Here is a 24,348-nt window from a genome sequence, read left to right as displayed (position 1 = left end):
TTGCAGGGTTATTGTTGGAACAATAAAGTCACATATTATAAACAAATTACAAAAATTAACCAACCACAAGATTAGTTATGTCCCAGAATGTTAGCAACAAAGGAGAGTACGCCCATCAGTTGTTGTTTAAAGGTATTACGTATCCCAATTTTCAAACAGTTTTCGATATGAAACTTATTGGCAGAGCATATTGTTTTGGCATTTCTCACCTTGGTAGTAGATGGATGCTTTCAAAATAATGTTTTAGATCTTTCATTTGCTACCCTCAGTTTTTCCTTCTGACTGTAGTACCTTTACAAAGCAATAACTTAAAAAAAAATAAATGCACTTTTGTGACACAGCATTATTAACACTTTGCTCAAGCTTTCAGGATCAGGCGTTCTTTTCAGGAAAAATTAAGGACCTATGATGGAACAAACAGAAAATGTTAGGTAAATGTAAAATTTTCATTTCATGTTTGACATAAAGTATAGAAGAGACAAATTACTGTGTTAAATTATGTTAGTCCATTTTATTTTTTTCTCCAAAAGTTTTGAATTTAGCGTTTTATTCACTTTTGTTGCAGGATTTGAAGATAAGCCATTTGTTGACTATCTGAACTCAAAGAAGCTGACTCCAAACCTCATGCATTATGTAATACATGCTATTGCTATGTGCACGGAAGACACTTCCTGTGACGAAGGCGTGGCACGCACACAGCGCTTCCTCAGCAGCCTTGGAAGATATGGAAATACACCTTTCCTGTGGCCCATGTATGGTAGTGGAGAGCTACCCCAGTGTTTCTGTCGACTTTGTGCGGTGTTTGGTGGATTGTACCACCTGAAGAGAGCTGTACAACACTTGCTAATTGAAGATGGAAAATGCAAGGGCGTGGCTTCTGGGGGTCGCCGCCTTGATGCGGTTAATCTTGTGATGGGTGTTGGTCACGCACCTGCGGAGTACTTGGCAGCAGCCAAGCCTGGAGGATTGTCACGTGGGATCTTTATAACTGACAGGTGGGAGCTTGTTACCATTCTTTTCTGTGCAGCTCATAATAGTTATCACAAATGCAGCTTCTTGAAAGTGTGTGCAAATTCTTATAACATTGTAGAGCTGAAAACTTGCAGGGTTCATTTGTTGTTTTGCGAGAGTGTGTGGCTTTTTTTGTGAAATTAGCAACTTGTCGTAAACAGTTTATACTTTTCATGTAGCAGAGATGCTGAATCACAGATAGGCACAACAAAAAGACTTGTCACAAATAAAGCTTTCGGCCATTAAGGCCTTTATCAAAGCGTTTTCCATTGTTTGATGCAATTCATCTTTTCATACTTTTTCCCTCCATGCAGTGACTGCATCATGTAAATAAATAAGTAGTTTTCCTAAATTAGAGAATAAAACTCTAGCAACTCGCACATATTGTGGAAACTTGATAGTAGTAATATACGTCTGCTCAGATACCCCCCCTTGCGAAATATTAATGCAGTATTTACATGGAAAGTTGGTAATATAGCACAGATTTAAATTTTTTGAACAGGTCCATTCTGCCAGCTGATAAAGAAGCACTTACACTGCTAAGATTTCCACCAGTTGAAGGTTCTAAAGAACCAGTGACTGTTATTGAAGTTGGTCCAGCAACAAACGCTTGCCCACAAGGATTGTGTAAGTATATGACTTTTAAAGTGAGAATAACAATTTGTTGCCATAAGTTGAGACAGTGAAGAAATGTCGTTTAACAGGTGTAAGTGCATACAAAAGTCAATTTGTAGTGCAGATCAGTTGATACTTCCATAAGTATCTACACATTCGAAACACTTGGTGGAGTTCCTACTATATTAGGAACTTGTAATTCTCTCAAATGAGGGGAAATATTGAATCTCAAGCTTTTTAAACTATTGTGAAACTGCAAGCTTCAAAAGTATGATTGATAAGTAAAAATTGGGAGCTTTCCTTTGATACAATTTTTTATTCTTTGCTGGAGATCTTAGTGATATCGCATTGGTAATAGCACTGAAACTACGGCATGTACTTTGGCTAAATTCTGTAACCTCAGATAAAAAACCATTAGTTAGTGCTTTTTGGAAATTTAAACCAGTTTGTGAGAAATTGTTTTCCAACACAAATAAAAAACTAAACCATATTCTGAACAAGAAACATTATGGTGGTCAAATTTACCCTTTTTCGTATGTGAACTGAATTACTTAGGCGGTATGGCATTTCTCCTTTCTAGTCACAAAGCATTGGAAATATCTTTATTTAGTTCATAAGAGCATGTTTCACAAGTGAGCATACACTGATGAAGGTCTTCACATTGTCAAAACAGTTTGAAATATCTTGAAGTACATCCTAGAATACTGAGTTTCAGCTTAATAAGATAATTTTGAGCTTGTCATGAAACTTCATACAGTAGACATATCTTTGAATGGTTGAGGTGCCAGTCCAGACTGCTGTATATTTGTAGAGGTGCAACAATAGGTGTTAGTTTTGAAGGCCACAGAAATGACAAAGTTTTGGTTTCCTACCAGATGAGATGCTGTCATTTCATGCTATGGTAAAGTTAATTTATTAATTAGGTGTGCAAGTCAATTTTGCTAGCTTTTTGTGGTAAATTAGTACATGTTCTAGTTAACTTAATAACAATTCCATTTTTCCTGTTATATTACTAGAAAGAAAGGAAAAATAACACTGTTACCAGGTTAGTTGACAATGAATGGAGGAAAATGTCTGCTTAGTCTTACAAATAAGTGTAAATGTAAGTCTCTTAATATTGAACATTTTATTACAGGAAACTGGGAAGGTTTGGTTTCAGTAAGGTTGCATGAAAGTCTCCAGTGTTAAAGTTGTATCTGCAAGAATAAACATGCATCAGATTGAGTTAGCTGCTTTAATTGTAATCTGATTTAATTGGTTTTCAATTAATCATAAATGATAAGGAATATATTACTGATTTTGTCACTATAATAGTACTGAAAGTTAAATTTATTTGTATTTGTTCAGTAGGTCTTACTGTGGAAGTTGGGAGGGGGAGACTGATGCAACTAACGAACATGTAGATTTAAAATATCTGTTGTTATTTGTAGCAGTATCACCATAGGGGACAAATGTGTGTCCTGTTGCAGGCTGTTGTTCAGGGAGGAGAGGAGGAGTGCAATGCTTGTGTCTGCAGTATTTTTGTTAAAACTGTAAAATTACAAGGAGACAATGTCTGCCCAGTACTCATCTTCAGGGGACAAAGTTGAAAATCTTGTCAATAGCCAATAGCAATACTCAAAAAAAAATACTATTACCCAGCTTTCACAGCAATTAGTCCCATCATCAAGGAGGATAACTTTGGGAAGGTTTGAAAGGAGAGCAGGTCACTCAGAAATTCATTGAGACGGACCTAACAGTAGTCAGAACAAGGAGAGACAAAGATCTTTCCCTTATCCTTCCTTGAGGATGGAACTAATGGTTCGGAAAGCTAGGTTCTGTTGTCTTATTATTCATTTTGATAAAGCACCCCTGCCTCTCAGGATTCTCCAATTGGTAAGTGCCTCGGCCAGTAGTGGCTAAGTACAGGTTTGGCTGTTCCTGAACTTTCTCACGTAATTTGATATATTTTGTATTCCTAAGATACTAAAACCTCATTTTTGAAGGATTCTATAGTTTATAATTGATAACAAAAATTTAAAATAGTCATATAATCTGACAAGGTGTTCAGGTAGCATTCAAAATTTTATCTATCCTTGGCCAGGATATGTGACGTTTTCTTCTGTTGCATATGTGTGTCATACAGTGGGCTCTATTCTGAAAGCAGTTCAGACTAAATAATGCTGATAATTTAATATGTAACTCTAAGAGCTCATTCATGGAGTGCATTAGTGAAAAACTATTACAGTTTTTCCTTATTGATTACATTTATTTATTTAAATACAAATGCTTTATTTTAGCCCATATTAATAAAACCAATTTATGCTAGTGAAAAGCATACTCCACTTAAATTTCTTCACTTCTAGATGTTGTGCACATGACATGCCGACAACAAAAGACTGCTAGAGAAGATATGCAAGAAGTTGTGAAGAGTTTACTGCATACTGAATTTGATGATGGGACAGTTAGCCGTATTGATACAGATACACAGTCTACACAAACTTCACATCCGGTATAGTACTGTGTTCTTTAATATCATACAATTCACAGTACATTAACATAAAGTAAGGCTGAAACACTTACTGGCTTATCAAGTGACCTTTGGGTAAAGTATCGTACAGTCCTCTAACAATTATTCTAATAATAATAAAATGTTGCCAGTTTGTAATAAAGATAAATAGTCATTAATGAATCAAAAATACAATCTAAAAAAATCAAACTTCACTCACATTATTTTCTACTGAGAACCATTATTTTTATATGTGTAAAACTAATATTTGGTTGTATTGCTGCTATATTCCATTTTGTAATTTAACATTCCCAGCAGCTGTTTATTGAAATGTGTGAGGACTCAAAAATGGAACTGTTTCACAAGTCATCACACAACCTTCTTTGTAATGTTCGTGATCAGAATACATATTAGCAGCAAAACCATATAGGGATTTTTGTCAGTTTCAGTGCTTGTAGTTCTTGTACCCAAAGAAACTGGCCGTGGATTAATTGTAATTAGTGAAAGTGACAGAAAATAATAGTCAGTTTTATTGAGATCAGTAGTGAATTGCATATTTATAAGCTGTGTTGGAACAATATTTTGAGAGTGCTAATACCAGAAATGTTTAAATTTCGAAGGGTGGTGAAGGAGACGGGGAAACAAATGAGGAGAGTGCTACCCGCCCAACGGCATTGAAGCCTCAGGTTTTATGGTCTCTGTACTTCAATTGTCCAGAGACTTCCAGCTGTGATCTAACAACAGGAGTGCCATCAAATGTTTTTCTCTGCTCTGGGCCTGACCTGGACCTTGATTTTGAACATGCAGTTGCAGAGGTAAGTTAACAAAATGAAGTTACTATCTCACGTGCCTTGGTTTAAATGATTCATATTTGTATCTTGTCCACTTGATGCGTTGGAAAGCTAGGGGAAGCTCACAAGTGTGTGTGTGTGTGTGTGTGTGTGTGTGTGTGTGTGTGTGTGTGTGTGTGACATGGAATTTATGGAAGGATAGTATTTAAAAGGTATGACATCTTTCATTAATGTGGTAACAAATTGAAAGTTGTGAAAATGAAAGCAGCCAAAAAAAAGGTCATTTAAAAGGTGGTGGGTGTAGTATTGAACTGGTCAATAGGAAAATATTTAGTAAGATCAGATAAATTCTCATTTCTCTTGCATGCGAGTTCCATCTCACTCTTGGCTTCCCCACCCCACCCCCCTCTTGAAAAGAGGGTACACTAGTTTCAAGAAGTCCTGATTGTATTTTATTTTAATTCACATTGAAATATTATTTTCATAGGTACACCTATGTGGTATTCCTCACTAATTAAACAAAACCTGCTGCTATGAGGGAAAGTCAATTATTATCTGCAAAGTAGTTATAAAATTTTATTGTAATAAAATAGGAAACTTACAAGAATATCATGTTAGACATAGTCTCCTTGCATTTCAACGCACTTGGTCCCTAGTTGTACAAGCTTCCTGATGCCCTCATAAAAGAAGGTTCTCGGTTGAGCTGCGAGCCAGGAATGCACCGCTTCTTTCACTGCTTCGTCCGAGGCCTGCCTGTTTGAGAGGACCAAACAAGTCATAGTCAGGAGGGGCCAGATCGGGACTATATGGAGGATGATTCAGTACTTCAAATTTGAGTTTCTGGAGCATTTCAGCAGCTTGGGCAGCAGTATGCTGACAGGCATTGTCGTGCAACAACACAACACTTTTTGACAGCAATCCTCGGCGTTTGCTTCAAATTGCAGGCTTTAGCCTGGCAGTAAGCATTTCACTGTAATGTACACTGTTTATTGTTATGCCCCTTTCCCCATAACGTTCCAGTACTGGACCTTGTGCGTCCCATAAAACCGTAAGCATCAGTTTTCCTGCAGACGGTTGGGTCTCGAACTTTTTCTTGCACGGCGAATTCGGATGTTTCTATTCTATACACAGCCATTTACTACCTGGCATCGTAATGATCGATCCATGTTTCGTCGCCAGTAATTATCCTGTCTAAGAAGTTGGACCCCTTCATTACCATAGTGATCCAAATGTTTTTTGCAGATGTCCAAGCGGGTTTGTTTATGCAACTATGTGAGTTGTTTTAGGACTCATCTTGCACAAACTTTATATAGCCAAAGTCTGTTGCAGATGATTTTGTAGGCAGAACTGTGACTAATTTGCAGACGATGTGCCACTTCATCAATAGTTAATCGTCTGTCTAAGAGAATCATTTCACGTGAACGCTCAATGGTTTCTTCATTTGTGGCGGTAAACAGTCGTCCGGCTCCTTCACCGTTCATAACACTTGTGCGACCATTTCGGAATTTTTCAATTTATTCGTAGACACTCTGTTGTGGCAAAACACTGTTCCTGTACCGTACCGAAAGTCTTTGATGAATTTCGGGCCCTGATTAGCCTTCCTACCACAAAAAGCGAATCATCAAACATTGCTGTTCTTTGGTGCAAATAGACAGCGGAGCAGCCATGATTAACTTCATGGCAGCGATAATGAAACTAACCTATCAGCTTGAAAATTGCAAAGATATAACAACAAATAAACAAAGCATGCATCATCAACGTAAAATGACAGTACTGCCAAAATAAACAAAAATATGACTAAATTGTGGATAATAATTGACTTACCCTTGTATAAAACCCAATAAAAGACTACACTGTAATTTGGTTGATATTTCTTTATTTTCATAATATAAAGTTACATACAACCAGCTTTTAAAAATGTTTCACAGACTGTGTGTTACTCTTACTCAGTTTTCAATTTTTTCCAGCAGGAATTGTTCCTACTGAGCAAGGTGGCACTGTGGTTAGCATACTTTACTCACATTCAGGAGGATGACTGTTCAAATCCGCATCCGGCCATCTGGATTTAGGTTTTCTGCGATTTCCCTAAATTGCTTCAGGCAAATGCCAGGGTGGTTCTTTTGGAAAGGGCACAACCTTTCCTAATCAGAGTTTGTGCTGTCTTTAATGACCTTGCTGTCAATGGGACGTTAAACACTAATCCTCCTCCCATTTGTTCTTTGTTTGATTATATTAAGAGCGATTAAGAAAAAGTTGGGCTATCTATCAGTAAAACTTGAAGCAGCATGTTTTAATCTTTGCGCCTTGCGCTTAGTTCAGTTTTTGTGTGTTTCCATCATGCAATGTGAAGCCTGCCTGTTGTATGAGACTTGGGTTCTTTTGTAGGTTTGATTGTACCATCCATCGTAAATATGAGTCTTCTTTCATTAATATTGTCCATAGTACTTAGTGTACTAATCTCAGTTTCATCCCCTTCTTAGACTAATAAACAATATTGGATCTGTGCAACTTCATAATTATGTGGCATACTGACTGATCAGGCACAGAACCTCAGTTTCTTGATATGATATTTTGGCTGTATACTATTCAGCCATCTTTAGTGTGAACTGACAAAGTGAAGATAAGAACACCCCTACATTTTATATTAAAACAATGACGTGGAACTGTGCAGAAGACTTTCTGGTTGTCAAGAAACACATCAAAAATCGGAGTTACGCTACTCACTACCTTCTGAATCTCTTGGAATGAACAGAACAGTCAGGGTTTTACACAGTCAATGTATGCAGACACCATGTTATGTCTCGCATAGCATTTGTTAAGTCTCTTGAAATCTCATCATATGCAAGTACAATAATTGTTTTATAATACCACAAGAATATTCTTTAACTGAAGCCCATAAAAGTTTACTTTGTTTCAGTCTATTTGATAAGAACATGATTGAAGAACTGACTGTCCTTATCTGGCAATGATGGTATCTGTTTCGAATGTTGCTTATTGAAAGTGAAATCAGGCAGTAAGCTTTGTGTTGTCACTCAAACCACAACACACACAGTATGTAGTGAATGCATGGAAGTTACAAAACGTATAACAGATTTCCAACTGTCGTGTAATTCTGAATCTGTCTTCAGTATTACAAGTGATTTTTGAGAATGTTTTATTTTTAAAAATAATTTTTATGTATTTACTATTTTTTTCTTTACATCCGAACATTTGTGACTCACATGATGCTTACTTCCAGTTTTAAAAAAATATTTATAATGTTTTCACTGTTGTGCATTTGCTCTTCATTTTAAGTAAACTGGATTATCCATTAAATGGCACAATTATCACAATTCTCAGTTTACATTTTCAGATTATTTCTGGAAATGTTTCTTTTCTGATGTAGTGAATGATCCAGCTTCTACATCACCACATAGCACTTATTAATGATGTTTTGGAAGCTGTTCACAGACATCATTGGTGTGAGAAATATCTGCTTAAATACTTTTCAAATTTATTGGCTGGATTTGATTACCTTCATTCATTACAAACTTCATAGGTGGTACACACACTCGTATCTGTTTCTGCACAGTTCACTTGATTACTTCCTCCCCACACAAACAATGCATAGATTCTGTGAATTTAGTTGATGCAGTCCTGTTTAGAAAAATTGATGCTTGGTATTTGGCATTTTTCACTTAACATGAAGTAATGTTAGAGATCAGGTATATTAACTGTCAAGTTAAATCATAGAACTACTTAGAGATTGAAGTTGGATGTGACTCAGTGGAGATTTGATCTTATTGTACACCACAGCATCCATACCTGTTAATCACTGACCTCATAACATACTGAGCTATGAAATACAAAGGTGGCATGTGAAATGTGTCATATCTGTTAAAAGGTCACAGTCAAAATAAGACACTTACAAAACTACTTTATAAAAAGTATTCATTAATGCAGAATAAATCATTCTTGTTTCCTTTATTTTATGAGGTGTAACATGTATACATTATGTTGCAGGCAAAGTCCATCTTCATGAAGATGTACCCAGATTGCGAATTTCTGCCACGTGCTCCTGATCCAGAGGAAATCATTCTGGAAGGTGATGATGCACCTGGACCTGCATTTGAAAGTGGTGATGCTGTTGATGGTGAAGCTGAAGGAGAAGCGGGGGGTGATGCTCCTCCAGCTGTTGAGGGTTCTTAAGAAGCTACACCTTCAGTCAATATCTGTATAATACTCCCACTGTGACTGATCTTTAGGGAGCAAATGGCATTGGCACACAGTTATTCCCTTAGCTTGATACTGCTTCCAGAATATTAAAGCTTTGGGTGTTTCCTTGGAGTATCAGTTAAGTTGCTAGTCACACTATTATATTATTTCAGTGTCACCTTCAATGAAATTATTATAATTTCTAAACGTGACACTTTTTCTTCAAAGTGAATGATGATAATTCATTAGACATCAATTTTGAAAGCAAAGAATGAACTGTAGTACATAACCCAAAGAGCTGCAATGAATGCTAAATCATTCCCTTGTACTTATCAATTATGATGTTGCACTACTTTTCTTCTATTCTCATTGGGAAAGTGAGGCTTGGAAAAGCAGTAATTATGGTGTGATGGTACTTATGTATGACAGTGAAAGTTGCCTAGTATGAGAATTGTAAAATCTTTCTTCATATTTTTAAGGATCTCACTATTTTGTATGCAGGAAATTAAATAAATGCCCTGAAGGCATTGCCTGTGGCTTATCTGAATTTTGTCTTTTCCTTCTTCACCACTCCCTTTCTACTAAAGAATAAAGCACCATACTCAATGTAGGAAATGATTTTTAATTTTTGGACAGTGTACTTAACTAATAATTTCACTGCTGTTAAATGTGTTGACTAAATTAGAGCAGTCATTTTCCATCATTCTGACAGCACTACAGCACAATAATTCAGACTTGGCTTTTTTCCCCACAAGAGCTTGTAATTTGCAGCAGCAATGTTAGGGTCAGCTGAGAAGGCTGGGGTTACAATCGGATCCATCAAAACAATGAAAAGATATGTCAACAATGAATGTTTTTATTCAGTCTCCAAAACTATTGAAGGTTTCTAAATCTGTGGCTGTAACACAACCCAATGAATCCAGAAGCTGACAGTACACCATATGAGGTACAAGGAAAGGCTGCAAATGAAAGCGTTAAAAATGCCAGTAAAGGCCTTAATTTGCGGGAGGGGGCTATCAGAAATGGTGCAGAACCAGTAATTTTAAGCCAAGTATTGGGTTCAGTGACCCAACTGGTGAGTTGGGCTGTTTGCATACAAAACTCAGTAAATATGTGATATTATTCTAATTATGTGTGCAAGCAACAATTTGGACCAGAATCTCCGTTATTCATCAGAAGATCACTTCAGGCATTTCACTGGGAGTACCCCTGGCACGAATGTGAAGCTAGTGTGGTTTGAACTTGGTGTTCTGTGGAACTTTCTAGTCAACAACTTGCAGAATTACTCAGGAGAAGTGGGTGTTACTGCGGAGATGCCTCATTATTTAGTTGGTTGCATCATATGTGGCACATTCTTCACCTGAATGCTTCTGGAAAGAGGCTGGTCACCAGAAGGATCCATTCTGACCAAATCATGTTATTAATACAAGTGTATTAAGACTCAAAGGCAAAAACATTTCGCAAGTTGGCACTTATATTACAGTTTGTTGTTTTCAGTGTATCATATAATTCTGATGTAAGAAGTATGGTTATCTTTAAGACTTGTGATGTCATGCCTTATGAGAAAAGAATATAAATTCTTGAGCTTCTCAGGGTATGTTCTCATTTCTTATCCCTAAATTAAAGTGTCTCATGCCAGGGAGAGAGAACTCTCCCAAATTCAGAGGACATGTTGTTATAAACAGTCATGGAGTCTCCATTACCATCTGTACTGTAAAATATTCCTGTCATTCATTGAAATGTTAAAAATACGAAACATGTTGCGTTTGAAGAGTGGAATGAAAATAATGGTGTTCCCAAATACTTATTGTGGTAGGGATGGTGACATACAAAATCATTGGCCTCAGAGTTTATTATTTACAAGATACCAAGCTGTTACAGGTAAATTAGGTTAACTCCGGCAGACACTGCTTATACTATTGACTTGCCTACTACAATGTCCGCCATTTTTTTTCCTTTAGCCAAGGTAACTGGTGCAAATATATGGGATCACCCCCTCTGTCTTCTAAATTCGTCTGCAGATGTACTTGAAAGTACAAGAACTCAGCACATTGCCCTTAAGACGGTATGCCTAGTCCTGTGTAAGTTTGTCACTAACCGGGTGTGGGCCACTGCACACACATTTTCAGAAATGTTTCCTTATGGACACATCTCAGCAAGTTACCCCACCTCTACCTCTTCTGATACTTAGGGACATTCAGTTGATTCATCTTTTTATCTTTTCTCCACAGTTTTGTTTATATGATAAAGCTAATTTAGTAATACAGTCAATTGTTAAATGTGTCCATTGTTGACCTTCTTTTAACCTATCTCATATTGCTTATGACAACTTCATTCGTCAAGTGTCATTAAACATAATACATGTAGCTTTCCTTATAAGCTATTGCAATAATTAATTCCAGTCTCTTATTATTTACATGCAGCTTACAACCAGTATTGGCCATAAACTCCTTTTCATACTGTTCCACAAGTCTGACACCTCTTAATCCAGCTTGCTCCATTGTACTCACTACAACCATATGCATCCTTTATTATCTCAAGAGTGTGGCAGTTAAGCCTGAAACAAGTTTAAAAATGTAACTAAGGACCTTAAACAATGAAAACTAATTCACGCTTTGTGTGTTCCAATTTCCAGGTGGATTTCATCCCATCAGTCCTCCCCTAAACAGCTACCATTATTCTTGAGCTGTGCCCTTTTCTCCAGGTTGTCGTTCAGTCGTTTAATGCCCCATAGTAGACTTCTACTTCCTCTTTTACCTCACTGCATGAAATTGACTGCAAATAAACACATACATATAGTACTTACATTAGCAACTAACACCTAAGAAAAAAAAGGATGCACAATGAAGAAATTATCCAAATGGGACAGAAATCAGTAGATGTGATGTACATATACAGACAAACAAATGATTATAATCTAGAAAAACTGGAAGATCTGTCCAAGAGAAAGAGCTTGATTGAAATACTTGGTGGATATCCTCCTGAGAGATATCATACCAAATTCTGCCTAAATGACACATTAGATCATCAGAATCCTAAGCTGGTTGGAGAGCCCTGTCCATAATGCTGAGAACGTTCTCAATTGGGGAAACATCTGGTGACCTTCCTGGCAAAGCTAGGATTTGGTAAGTATGAAGACAAGCAGTAGACTCTTGTTCTGTGCAGACAGGCACTATCTTACTGAAATGCAAGCCCTTGAAGAGCAACAAAATGGGCCATAGAATTTAATCGCCATACCACTGTGCTGTAAAGGTGCTGCAGATGATGACCAAAGGGGTCCTACTATGAAATAAAATGGCACCCAGACCATCACTCCTGGTTCTTAGGCCATATGTCAGGTGACAAGACAGGTTGGTACCCCACCACAGTCCAGGGTGTCTACCTCCAGACATGTCTTTGCTGGTCATCAGGGCTCAGTTCATCCACAGCTTATGGTCTAGTGGCTAGTGTTGCTGCCGCTGGATCACGGAGTCCCAGGTTCGATTCCCGGCCATATTGGGGATTTTCTCTGCGTGGGGACTGGGTGTTTGTGTTGTCCTCATCATTTATCATCATCATCATCATCATCATCATCCATGACCTTGGCTAGATTGGACTGTGTAAAAATTGGGCTATGCACTATGCACTTAGCAACACCTGGAAGAGTGCACTGGATAAAGAAAAATTGCAGAGGAAAACTTCCCGCACTTTACCACTTGATTTAAGGGATGGCGCTGCAAGCAACTTGGGATAGAAACTACATCTATGGAAGTAGAGGGCACCACTTTACCACGCGCCATATCGCTGTTGCTATGACGTATTCCAGGCAATCAGAAGCTGTCCTTTGCATATAAAAGTGGGAGTCTCACTAGTTTACAACAGTCAGTTTTAGCCCTGAAGAAATGAGAGAGTAATAGCCTACGCATCGAATTACTGGGACTCTGTGATCCGGGAAGCAGTCGAAATTAGACTTAGCGATAATAACTTTAACAGAGACAACGGCTATGCACTTAGCAACACCTGGAAGAGTGCACTGGATAAAGAAAAATCACAGAGGAAAACTTCCCGCACTTTACCACCCGATTCAAGGGATGGCGCTGCAAGCAACGTGGGATAGAAATTACATCTATGGAAGTAGAGGGCACCACTTTACTACGCGCCATATCACTGTTGCTATGACGTATTCCAGCCAATCAGAAGCCGTCCTTTCCATACAAAAGTGGAAGCCTCGCTAGTTTATGAGTCAGTTTTAGCCCTGACGACGAACATGGAGGTAGTGGTTGAAAGCTTGGAGTTTTATCCTGAACTGACGCGGCATGTACACCGAGAAATTTTTATTCAAGAAAACTGAAAGACTTTGTAGCCAATTTTACATCAAAACATCACTAACTGAATGTGTGTGTGTGTGTGTGTGTGTGTGTGTGTGTGTGTGTGTGTGTGTGTGTGTGAGAGAGAGAGAGAAAGAGAGAGAGAGAGAGAGAGAGAGACAGTAGTTCTCACATCACTACAGGAAATTGAAAACTCTAAAGGTATTTCTGCACTTGCTGTGCTTGACATTATTCTGAAGTTATAGAAATTGAAGAGATTCACCTAGATGGACCTAAGAAAGTATCACTTTGCTGTATGCATAATCTGAGGTACAAGGTTGTGGTTATATTTTGAGTGTGTGAATTTTAGTATCAGATGACAGACCTCAATACTGATTTCAGTTTGGATAGTTCTGATCAAGGACACTTAACAGTTACTGATGTCCAGCTTTGGTTTGTTACTCACAGTAACATTTCCAACAAGAATAGGATGTAGTGCAACAGCAATTGATCATTTTCTTTTGAATCCAACTGTCTAACATGAAATATTATGAGCCCCACAACAAGGGTTTTCCTGACGTCGATGGCCAAATGGCTGTAAAAAAAGCATCCTCATCAGTCAGAATTTACTGACAAGGGAAGCAAAATTTCACACAATTGTAAATGTTGACTTACTTTTAATATTTGACAAGACATTTAACAACTACACACAGTAGAAGAGAACTTTAATTCTTTGCTAAAAATATTATTACAGCACTATAAATCCAGTTTTCGCATAGAATAGGCCAGGGACAACTACAGTGGAAGCGAAGAGAAAGAATGGCTGTAATTTAGAAGCAAAGTAATTTGTGCTGTTATTTACTGTAGAGGACTACTTACTGGACATCAGAAAAGCAAGATGCACAAAAAAATTCAACATTCTAAGAACAAGGCAATGAAAATTTGGGGCACTACTAGGCACAAAAAATAAATTTTATAAGGTAAATGATTGGTGTGGTACCACCCAAAGGTACCTGCACCTCTCATCGATACCACAAAACACAGTTATGTCTCGCTGCATACCACAGTGATGAATTGGAGGCATTGGCAGAGTCTTACCCTCTCTCCGAGCTTGCAGAGTTACTGCACATAGGCTGACATAAAGATGAACATAGAATCATTCAGCCAATAGTTTATGACGTCTGAACAGGTAGTCAACATTTTCTAGTTAGTACATATGATAGAACTGTCAGTTTGAACTTTGTACTTCAAGAGAAGAGTTTAGTAAATGTGTGCATCAAATGATGCTTTATTATTCAAAGAACTGTTATAAATATTTGGCTCATTCCTGTGGCAATGGATTGTATAAAGACAAGTAAATATTCTTGTAATAAGGTGAACTAATATTTCATGTGATGTAGTTCCACTTCACCCTCTAACAGAACAATCAAGAACTTATGGTTGTACTGGACGATTGTAGTTTCATCAGGTCATAATAATATGTAACTTCCAGATGACAATAGCAGTGAGACAGATAATATTGACATCAAATCATTGCCAACTAAATTCAACGAGTTCTTCTTAACAGTAGCTGAAAATGCCAGGACGTAAAATGGTCCATCAAAGGCAGATGCAAAAGAGTTACTGAGAAAGGCAATAATGCTGAAGGAATGATTTAAAAGTTCCCTTCTATGCTCTAAAGGGGAATACATACTTATCAAGACACGCTAATTAATAAAGACAACAATAAATAATGAGTGTGCTGAAAGAGGTATGTGAGCTCATTTGGACATATTATTCCTATAAGATAACGACTACAATAAAATTTAATGAGTTATTACCTTTTAAATCAAGGGGAGTCCTTGTTCATGACTGAGTCTTTGAACAGGGTGGACTATGAGTAGTTTACAGTACTTTATTTGGCATTGTCTGGTTGCTTGAGGAGACAAGTGCTGAGAAGGGGGACATCACACAATTTCGCTGGAATGGCGCCTGTATCCAGGTCTCACGAATCCACGGGAAAAGAAGGGAGGAAGTTTGGGAATGAGACGGACTTTCCTAGCGATCGAGGGAGCCAGTACGGTCAGAGAGAAAACTTGGCGGTAAATGGGCACCAAAATGGCCAGGGATGAAACGGCAATAAAGCTGCCTGGTACTCCTGGTGCACAAGCACATCACCACAATAAGTACACCACACTATTCCAGGTGCTGACACCGGGGAGACAGGGAGGGGGCAACCGGGCATCTCTCATCAGACTTTGTACAGCAGCAGTCGCGGGAAGCCCCTCAAGAGAACACAGCTCATGAAGGTTGTGCGGAAGAAGCAGTAGCACTTCTCTCGTCAGTCGGGCCGCAAAAAACACTGACACTGGACGAGGGGCAAAATCCTGATGTCCGCGCATACTCCAGCAAAGTGTAGCAGGTGACAAAGTGAGCCACATGGCATTGCATGAGATGAGCTGCTGAGAGCATGGCCGGAAGATGTTGCCTCATCAGAGCAGATGAAGAGAATGCTTGAGCAACAGTTTGACTTGCTTGGTATCCAAAAAGCATTGCTGTCTAAGCTCTGCCTCTGGGAGAAATGACCATCAAGGGTGCTGAGGAGATGCAGTGGTACTTTGGCCACCACGTGGTTCGCTGATCAGTGGTTTTCGGTCAGTGCAGATCGATGTCTGCTGCTACAAGTGGAGGCGAATGGAAGAAGTCACCACAATACGCTGGAGATAAGTTAAAAGTAGATAGATTGATACAAAACACTGAACCTCTTTAACACCAGCTTAGTTCGTTTTCCGTAAAAGCTTCTCTAATGAGAAAGTAGTACAATGATATAAAGACAGTTGTCATAAAAATAAATAAGAAAAATTACTCGGTTGACATTTGCTGTGATCTTGCCAAGATCTTTCATTGTGTGTATCATAAAAGTTTACTAAGAAAACTAAATTGATATGGCATTAAAGGCATAGACACAGCCTTATCTTAATAATAGGCAACAGATGGGTCACACTAACAAATGATACAACAGAAATAAGACAACATTCAGAGTGAAGAAACATTAAATATGGTTTCCTGTAAGGTTTCATGCTTGGCCTTCTCCTGTTCTTTCTCTTCATAAATGATTTACGTGGGACACTGGGGGATTCTTCAAAAAGTATAATCTTTGCTGGTGACAAGTATAATGATAAAGGGCCCAAACACATCTATAGCAGACACTGCTGGGGGATTGTGGTAAAGCTAACAACTGGTTCCTAGATAACAGCTTAACCCTTGATCTTAAAAAGATGTATTATGCAGTTCTAAACTCATAATAATCAATTACTAGTACCAAAAGTAGGGATTAATTGGGAAATCCAGGACGAGGGATCATGGGTGATGTTCCTAGGCATCCATATTGATAAACACATGGCAGGTGGCACTGGCACATGGATAAGTTAACCAACATTTTCCATTCTGCTCATTTTGCACTTAGAAATCTCATTGTGTTGACCTGTAGACAGAGCTGCTAACACTAATTCTATGGTGTGATCTTCTGGGCACTGCAGGCAACTTCAAAAATGTGCTTGCAGAAACATGCAGTATGAATATTTAGTCAAGTTGATAGAAAAATGTCTAGCAAGAGCCCCTTCAGGAACCTAAGGATTCTTACACTTTCATGCAAATACAGAGATTTCCTAATGGTATTTGAGGTCAATAGTAAAGGTGAATTTTGGCGTAACCACACAATTCACAACCAGAATACTAACAGTAAAAATAATTTCCATGTAGATTATGCACCTCTATGTAGGATTCAAAACAGTTTTATACTCTGCTGCATAAGCGTACAACAGAATGCCGGTGGACATCAGGCAGGAAATTGAAAAATTCTTAGGTATTAAAAAATGAAGCAAAAGAATATCTCATTAACCACTCATACAATTTATAAAGAACATTTGGACTCAAGGGTGTAAATTACAATTACCTTTAACATTTGTATTATACAAATTATTGACTTTGCCAGTATACTGATAGCCACTAGTAAGTACATTCAGTGTGAAATAAGTGCTTTGCTTGAGGTATTAGTAAAATACGGCAACTGAGTAGTGTGACAGAACAGAGCAGTACCTTTTTATTTTATATTTTTTTCTTTCCTCTCTCTCCAAAGTAGTCCTCTTTCTCCAAATACACATATATAAAGTAATTTAGAAGGAATTCCCATAATTTTCAGTGTAAGTATATTAGCAATAATTGTAATTCCATATCTATATCAATACTCTTCAAACCACCATGAAGCTCATGGCAAAGGATACGTCCCATTGTCCCAGTTATTAAGATTTCTTCCCATTCCATTCACATATGGAGCATGGGAAGAATGTTTGAATGCCCCTGTGCATGCAGTAATTATTTTAATCTTATCCTGAAGATCCACATGTTAGCAATACGTAGGGGGTTGTAGCATTGCTATAGCAAGAACAAACACAATTCATGAACATAGTACTTTATAGAGCAGCATGTAAGACACAGCTTGTGCGTAGCACTGAACATGTTGACAGGACAACAGTAATACAGGGTACAGAATAGGCCCAGCCCTCATCTGCAGTTGCTTAAATAATAATGTTTCTTTGGCAGCTCACCAGAGCGGGGGTGTCAACCTCTATAAGTGCGCCTGTGAACTGTATCTCTGAACTCAGTAGTGAAGGTAGATCACTCCTCCCTTCTACAGAGTGGGAAAACCACATAAATACATACACAAAAAACACTAGGCACAGAGAAAAAAATCACTGGTATCGAAAAAGCACTGGTACCATGAAACACACTCATCTCACAAGGCACTGAGATTACGAGTAACAGAAAACACCAATGACGTCTATTTCATTGCCTAATGATGGCAGCTGCTGCAGCAGGTGGCAGGCAGGCACCAATGAGTGGGGGCGGAAGTGATGGGGCGGGTGGGTGCACCATCACCCACACTCATGAGAGGCAGTAGGGCAAGATCGAGGATGGAGTCTCCATAGCAATGTCCTCGCCAAGGTCAGCAGTCAGTGCTGGAGGCGTCAGCGGGGGCGTCGGAGACAACATCCACACAGGACCCAGCAATGAAGGCTGTGACATCAGGTATTGTGGGAGCTGCACTGGCGATGGCAGTTGAGGAGTGGGGGCGGAGGCAGGAAACCCAGAAAGCAATCTGCTAGACAGCGACCCCCACTGCAGTGCGAACCAGACTGTCTGCAACACAGTTAAGGGCATTGGTGGGGGCAGGGGAGGCGGTGGGCCTTGTGGAACAGGCCCCATCATGTGTGGCCTCAGCTGGTCAAAGTGACGGGATGTCCGCCTGTCAGGAATTTGGACGACACATGCTTGTTGACCACAGGAACCCAGTTCAACCGGCAGCCAAAACCACAGGCCAAGATAGGTGGACCTGGCCGTAACTGTCATGAAGCTGGCAGATGTGGTGTTGGATGCAGCAGGTGAAGGAGGATCCATGGTTGGTGTCTACACACCAGTTCCACTGGGCCCTTGTCACCCAACAGAGTGAAATGGTATGAATTCAAAAATCATCTAAAGCAGCTTCATGAGACATACCAGATACATACTTCTTCACCATTAGATTGAGGGTGAAACAGGGGAGCTATGAGATGGCCAACACCACTAGCCTCACAGAGAGACGCAAATTCTTGAGAAACAAACTGGGGGCCTTTATCAGTAACCATGGTATACAGAAGTCCCTCAGTTGCAAAAATCTTACACAGGGCCAAAATAGAGGTCGCTGCGGACATGGACAGACAATGCACCACATATGGAAACTTGGAATGGGCATCCACTACAGTGAGCTGATACTGGTTTAGGAAGAAGGGCCCAGCAAAGTCAACATATAGATACTCCCACGGGTGATTTGGTGTCAGCACAGGGGATTAAGGTACCGCAGGGCTGAACATAGTGAGTGCAAGCTGTGTAATGTCCCCATTTATGCCCAGCCAATACACATGCCAGCAGGCCAAAGCTTTGGTGTGAGATGCCCCCCAATGACCAACAAACAGAAGCTGCAGTACATTATGGTATAAGAAAGTGGGAATCACAACCTGGGGAGCAGCACCCTCTGTAGCTAACAAAGGAACCCAATCAAACAAAGAAAGGTGATGCTGGAGGACAAAGTAATCATGCAAGAAATATGAGGTATGGCCTGGGGATTTATCCAGCTAGTTGTGCTGCACAAAAGAGAGGATGCAACTAAGTACAGGATCCGCAGCAATGGCAGGTGCTATTGTGGCCCTGGTCATGGAAAAATCATCGACTATGTTCTGATTCTTAATACCTAAATAAAAACAAAGCAATGCATCCTGACTGAACGCTGGGTCTGGCCCATTCAGAAGGCGAGATAAGGCATCGGCGTGTTGTGCTGTCAGCCAGTAATGGTTATGAATATGATAATGGGGGCAGAAGAGAGCCCACCGCTGCAAACAATGTGCTGCCTTCTCTGGTACAGGAGCTTAAGGGTTGAAAAGAGCAACCAATGGCTTGTGGACCATGATTAAATGGAACTTAGATTCATACATGCAGATGTGAAATTTCATGAGTGTGAACACAATTACTAAAGCCTCCTTTTCAATCTGAGAATACCGCTGCTGAGTGGAGTTAAAGTCTTAGAAGCGTAAGCAATGGATCATTCAAACCCGTCTGTATATTTTTTTGCCAATACCATGCCAAGATCATGCTGAGAGGCAACTTTAGCCAACACAAGATGCTGACCCGGATGAAAAGCAGCCAGACACAGGGAAAATTGAAGCTTAGATTTAAGCAAAGCAAAAGCTCAGTCACAAGCTGGGGGACCAGAAAAAAAGACACACTTTTACACAAAAGTGCCTGCAGGGGCTGGGCAACAGTCAATGTGTTCAGTAAAAACTTGTGTTAGTACGCAACTTTACCTAGAAACTCTTGCAGTTTCTTAACAGAGGTCAGCCATGGCAAAGCTGCAATTGGGTCAACATGCTGGCACAACAGCTTGACCCCTGTATGAGAAAGCTCAAAATCTAGGTACTCAAATGATGGCTGAAAAAATTGAGATCTGGCAAGATTGCACTTAAGACCCACAGACTGCAAAACAGAAAACAACGATCAGAGATTTTTAAGATGGTCTTTGCTGGAGCAACCCAAAACAATGATTTCATAAGGTACTTGATGCAACTGGGCACAGAGGCTGTCAGCTGGTCTAAAACACACTGAAAAATTGGCCGAAAGGCAAGCATTGATAGTGGTATAGGCCATAAGGTGTATTGACAATGACAGGGCCCTAGTGGCCTCATCTGAGAGGAGCTGGAGGTACGCTTCCGACAAATCAATTCTTTGAAAAGTTGTGGCTGCCTGATAATTTTGGCAGCAAATCATTAGGGTGGGGCAAAGGATATGTATCTATCACAGGCTGTTCATTAATCATAACACGTAACCCATCAGAGAGGTGAAGCTTACCTGTTGGCTTCTTAACGATGACCAGTGGTGCAGCCCATTCACTGAAAGAAATAGGCCAGATAACATCAAGTGATGACAAACAGTCTACTTCGACCTTGACAGAGTCGCACAACATAACAGGCACTGGCCATGCTGAAAAATAATGAGGGCAGGCAGACTCTCTCATGGTAATGTGGGCCTGAAAACTGGTAGCACAACTGAGTCATGGGGAAAACAGAGATGAAAACTCAGCAGAGGGATCCCAGTTGCTGATAACGGAACTTGATCTGACACTAAATTTACCTCACTGACAATGGAAAAATCAAAACCTTTAAAACACATCTAACCTGACAGGTCTGTGGAATGGGAATGATCCACATCAAGTAAGGTGAGAGGACAAACAACAGATTTGTAAGAGACAGGAGCAGAGACCTGACCTAGCATTGGAATTTGCTATTTACTGTAGCTAACCAATTTCTGTGAAATCTGTGTGAGGGGAGGGGAGCACAAGTCCACGTATGTTTATGTGTTCACTAAAGTCCCTGTAGCTCTTGTGTACACTTGCATTTTTAGCAGTTTATTGAACACACATAAGTCAATAAATAATTTGTTCCTGGAGACAGTCATTGCAGAGATAAAGTTTATGTCCATCTGTACTGCTGAGTTCGCCATGTTTAAAGAGGAATTACACACAGATGCAAAGTGGCCTTTCTTTTGACACTTGTTGCAAACAGCCCAAAGCTTAGGGCACGCAGCACTCCCATGTTCAACGAAGCAGTACAGGCGAGATGGAAGGGAGGCGTGCTGCCACTGTTGTGACATGGCTGCAACAGCTTCCTCATCATCCTGAACACTTTCAGAGTGCATAAGAGGGGTTGACTGAACAATTTCTGATAGCTACTCCCATGCAGCAATCTGACCACCTGTAGCCCATAACACTTCAAAGGATTATGCTACATTGAGCACATCCATAAGTGCTGGATTCTCACATTGAAGCATTTTTTCACAAACTTCCCTATCCTGGGTAAGGCAAATAATAACATATGCATCATGCAGGATTCATGATAGGTATTAGTGACAAATTTAAAACATGTTGACCCATGTAATTCTGCAGCCCATGCTTTGTAAGACTGGTTTGGGCATTTCTGCCAACGGTAAAATTCTACACGTCACAATGACATGCAATCTGTCTCAGTAATAGGGTGAGAGAAGCTTGCGCATTTCATCAAATGATAAGCTGGCTGGTCCTTGTAAAGGCACTAGTTGGCACAACAACTGATAAATGCACAGCAGAAGCCAGGAAAGAAAGAAAGACCTACACAAGTTTGCATCATCCACACGAAAAACCCGGAAATTATGGCATAACCCTATCTCCTGGGAGTCCCAATCCTCAGCTGATCATATGCTGGAAAGGGTGATGGCTGAGTTGAAGGGAGAGTAGCCTGCTGTGAACATGCAGATGCCACTTGATTGAGAGCGGTGGCAAGAGGCTGCTGTTGTTCCGCAAAAGCTTGCTGCAGAGCAGTGAGGTGTTGCAGTATTTCTTCCATCAAAATGTTTGTCAGGTGACTTAGCACTGACACTAACATGCGGAGAAAACATGAACCTCACTTGTTGTCATGTTTACTATGGCACAGTTTACAGAACGAAGTACTTTATATAGCAGCATGTAAGATACAGATCATGTGTAGCACTGGACATGTTGACTGGACAACAGTATTACAGGATAGGCCAAGCACTCATCTGTGATTGCTTAAATAATATTGTTTCTTTGACGGCTCACCAGAGTGTGGCAGGGGTCAACCTAGGTGACCTCTATAAGTGCGCCCATGAGCTGTATGGATGTACGATCTCTGAAATCATGTGCATCATGAGTGGCGGTACATCAAATATATTCCTAGGGTCGTCATTTAAAGAGGTTCTTCAACAAGCAGTATTCTAGAACTGGCAGCACAAGTGATTGGTAAGCAATCTCCTTTGTAGACTGATTGCTGTTCCTCAGTGTTCTACCAATAAACTGAAGTCTGCCACCTTCTTCAGTTACAACTGAGCCTGTGTGATCAATCACTTTCATATTCCTACAAAGTGTTACATCCAGGTATTTGTATAAGTCGTCCAATTCCAATTGTGACTCATTGACGTAGGATACTAAGTTTCTTTGTTTTTTGAAGTGCACAGTTTTACATTTCTGAACATTTAAAGCATGTTGCCAATATTCACACCACTTTGAAATGTTCTCAAGGTCTGACTAAATATTTATGCAGTTTCTTTCATGCAGTATTTCATTACAGGTAACTGCATCATCTGAGATTACTATTAATTATGTCGGCAAGGTCATTAAAATACAACATGAACAGCAAAGGTATCAACACACTTTCCTGGGGCACACCTGAAGTTACTTCTACATCTAACGATGACTCTCCATCCAAGATGACATGCTGTGTCCTCCCCACAAAAAGTCCTCACTCCATTCACAAACTGCACTTGACAACTCATATGATCGTACTTTTGACAACAATCTTAGATGTGGTACTGAGTCAAACTATTTTCGGAAATCAAGAAATACTGCATATACCTGACTGCCTTGATTCAAAGCTTTCAGTATGTCATGTGAGAAAAGTGCGAGTTGGGTATCACATGATTGACGTTTTCAGAATATGTGCTGGTTGGCATTGAGGATGTATCATTATATTTGAGCTCAGAATGTGTTCTAAGATTATACAGCAAATGAATGTCAATGATATTGGATGGTAGTTTTGTGAATCACTTCTACTTCCCTTCTTGTAGACAGGTCTGGCCTATGCTTTTTTCCAAGAACTGGCCAGGTTTTTTTTTTTGTTCAAGGAATCTACAATAGACCATAGTGAGAAGATGGGCTAAGTCAGCAGCAAATTCAGTATAGAATCTGACAAAAATGCCATCAGGCCCTGGAGATTTCTTCAGTTTTAACAATTTCAGCTGTTTGTCTATACCACTGACACCAATATTAATTTCCCCCATTATTTCAGTGGGGTGAGGGTTAAATTGGGACAGTTCTCTTGCATCTTCCATTGTAAAGGAACATTTGAAAATGCTTTTGCCTCGCTACCTTCACTTTCAGTTTTGTCTCATTCGCTAGGGCTGTTCACTAACTTAGTGCCACTAAAAGCCTCTATATCTGTCCAAAATTTCTTTGGGTTTTGTGAAAGATCATTTGACAATGACAATATTCACAGAAAGCAACATGCATTGCTCTCTTATCAGCCAGACACATTTCATGTAGCCTCTCTCTATCTGTAGTACTATTCTTTGTTTTACACCTGCTATGCAGTAGTCTCTGTTTCTTTAGAAGTTTCTTCAAGTAGCTGTATTCATGGAGTGTCCTCCCAGTATGAACTGTTCTACTTGGTGCATATCTATCCTGTGCACAGTCAACTATTGTTTTAAACTTGAGCCATAGTTCATGTACACGCTCTTGCCCAGTGCTAAAAGTTTCAGATTCCTCTTTGAGACTTGACACTGACTTTTTTATCTAGTTTACTGAACATATATATCTTTCTGCTTGTTTTAGTTGTCCTTTGTAATCATT

At 39.5% G+C, this 24,348-nt stretch overlaps 1 protein-coding gene across 1 annotated transcript in view; it reads left to right on the top strand.

The window, feature by feature from the left end:
* Window positions 1–9,646, top strand: part of LOC126199384 (rab proteins geranylgeranyltransferase component A) — a 53,401-nt gene extending 43,755 nt beyond the window's left edge. The window contains exons 6-10 of the mRNA XM_049936303.1: window positions 566–995; window positions 1,514–1,638; window positions 3,972–4,117; window positions 4,735–4,929; window positions 8,908–9,646. Of these exons, the coding sequence (XP_049792260.1) occupies window positions 566–995; window positions 1,514–1,638; window positions 3,972–4,117; window positions 4,735–4,929; window positions 8,908–9,093 (1,082 nt within the window). The 3' untranslated portion in view covers window positions 9,094–9,646. The remainder of the gene's footprint in view (window positions 1–565; window positions 996–1,513; window positions 1,639–3,971; window positions 4,118–4,734; window positions 4,930–8,907) is intronic.
* The last annotated feature ends 14,702 nt before the right edge of the window (window positions 9,647–24,348 follow it).

Source organism: Schistocerca nitens, chromosome 8 (genome assembly GCF_023898315.1).
Source record: "Schistocerca nitens isolate TAMUIC-IGC-003100 chromosome 8, iqSchNite1.1, whole genome shotgun sequence".
NCBI lineage: Eukaryota > Metazoa > Arthropoda > Insecta > Orthoptera > Acrididae > Schistocerca > Schistocerca nitens.
Note: the sequence above shows the minus strand (reverse complement) of the source record. Positions and strands in the feature narration are given on the sequence as shown.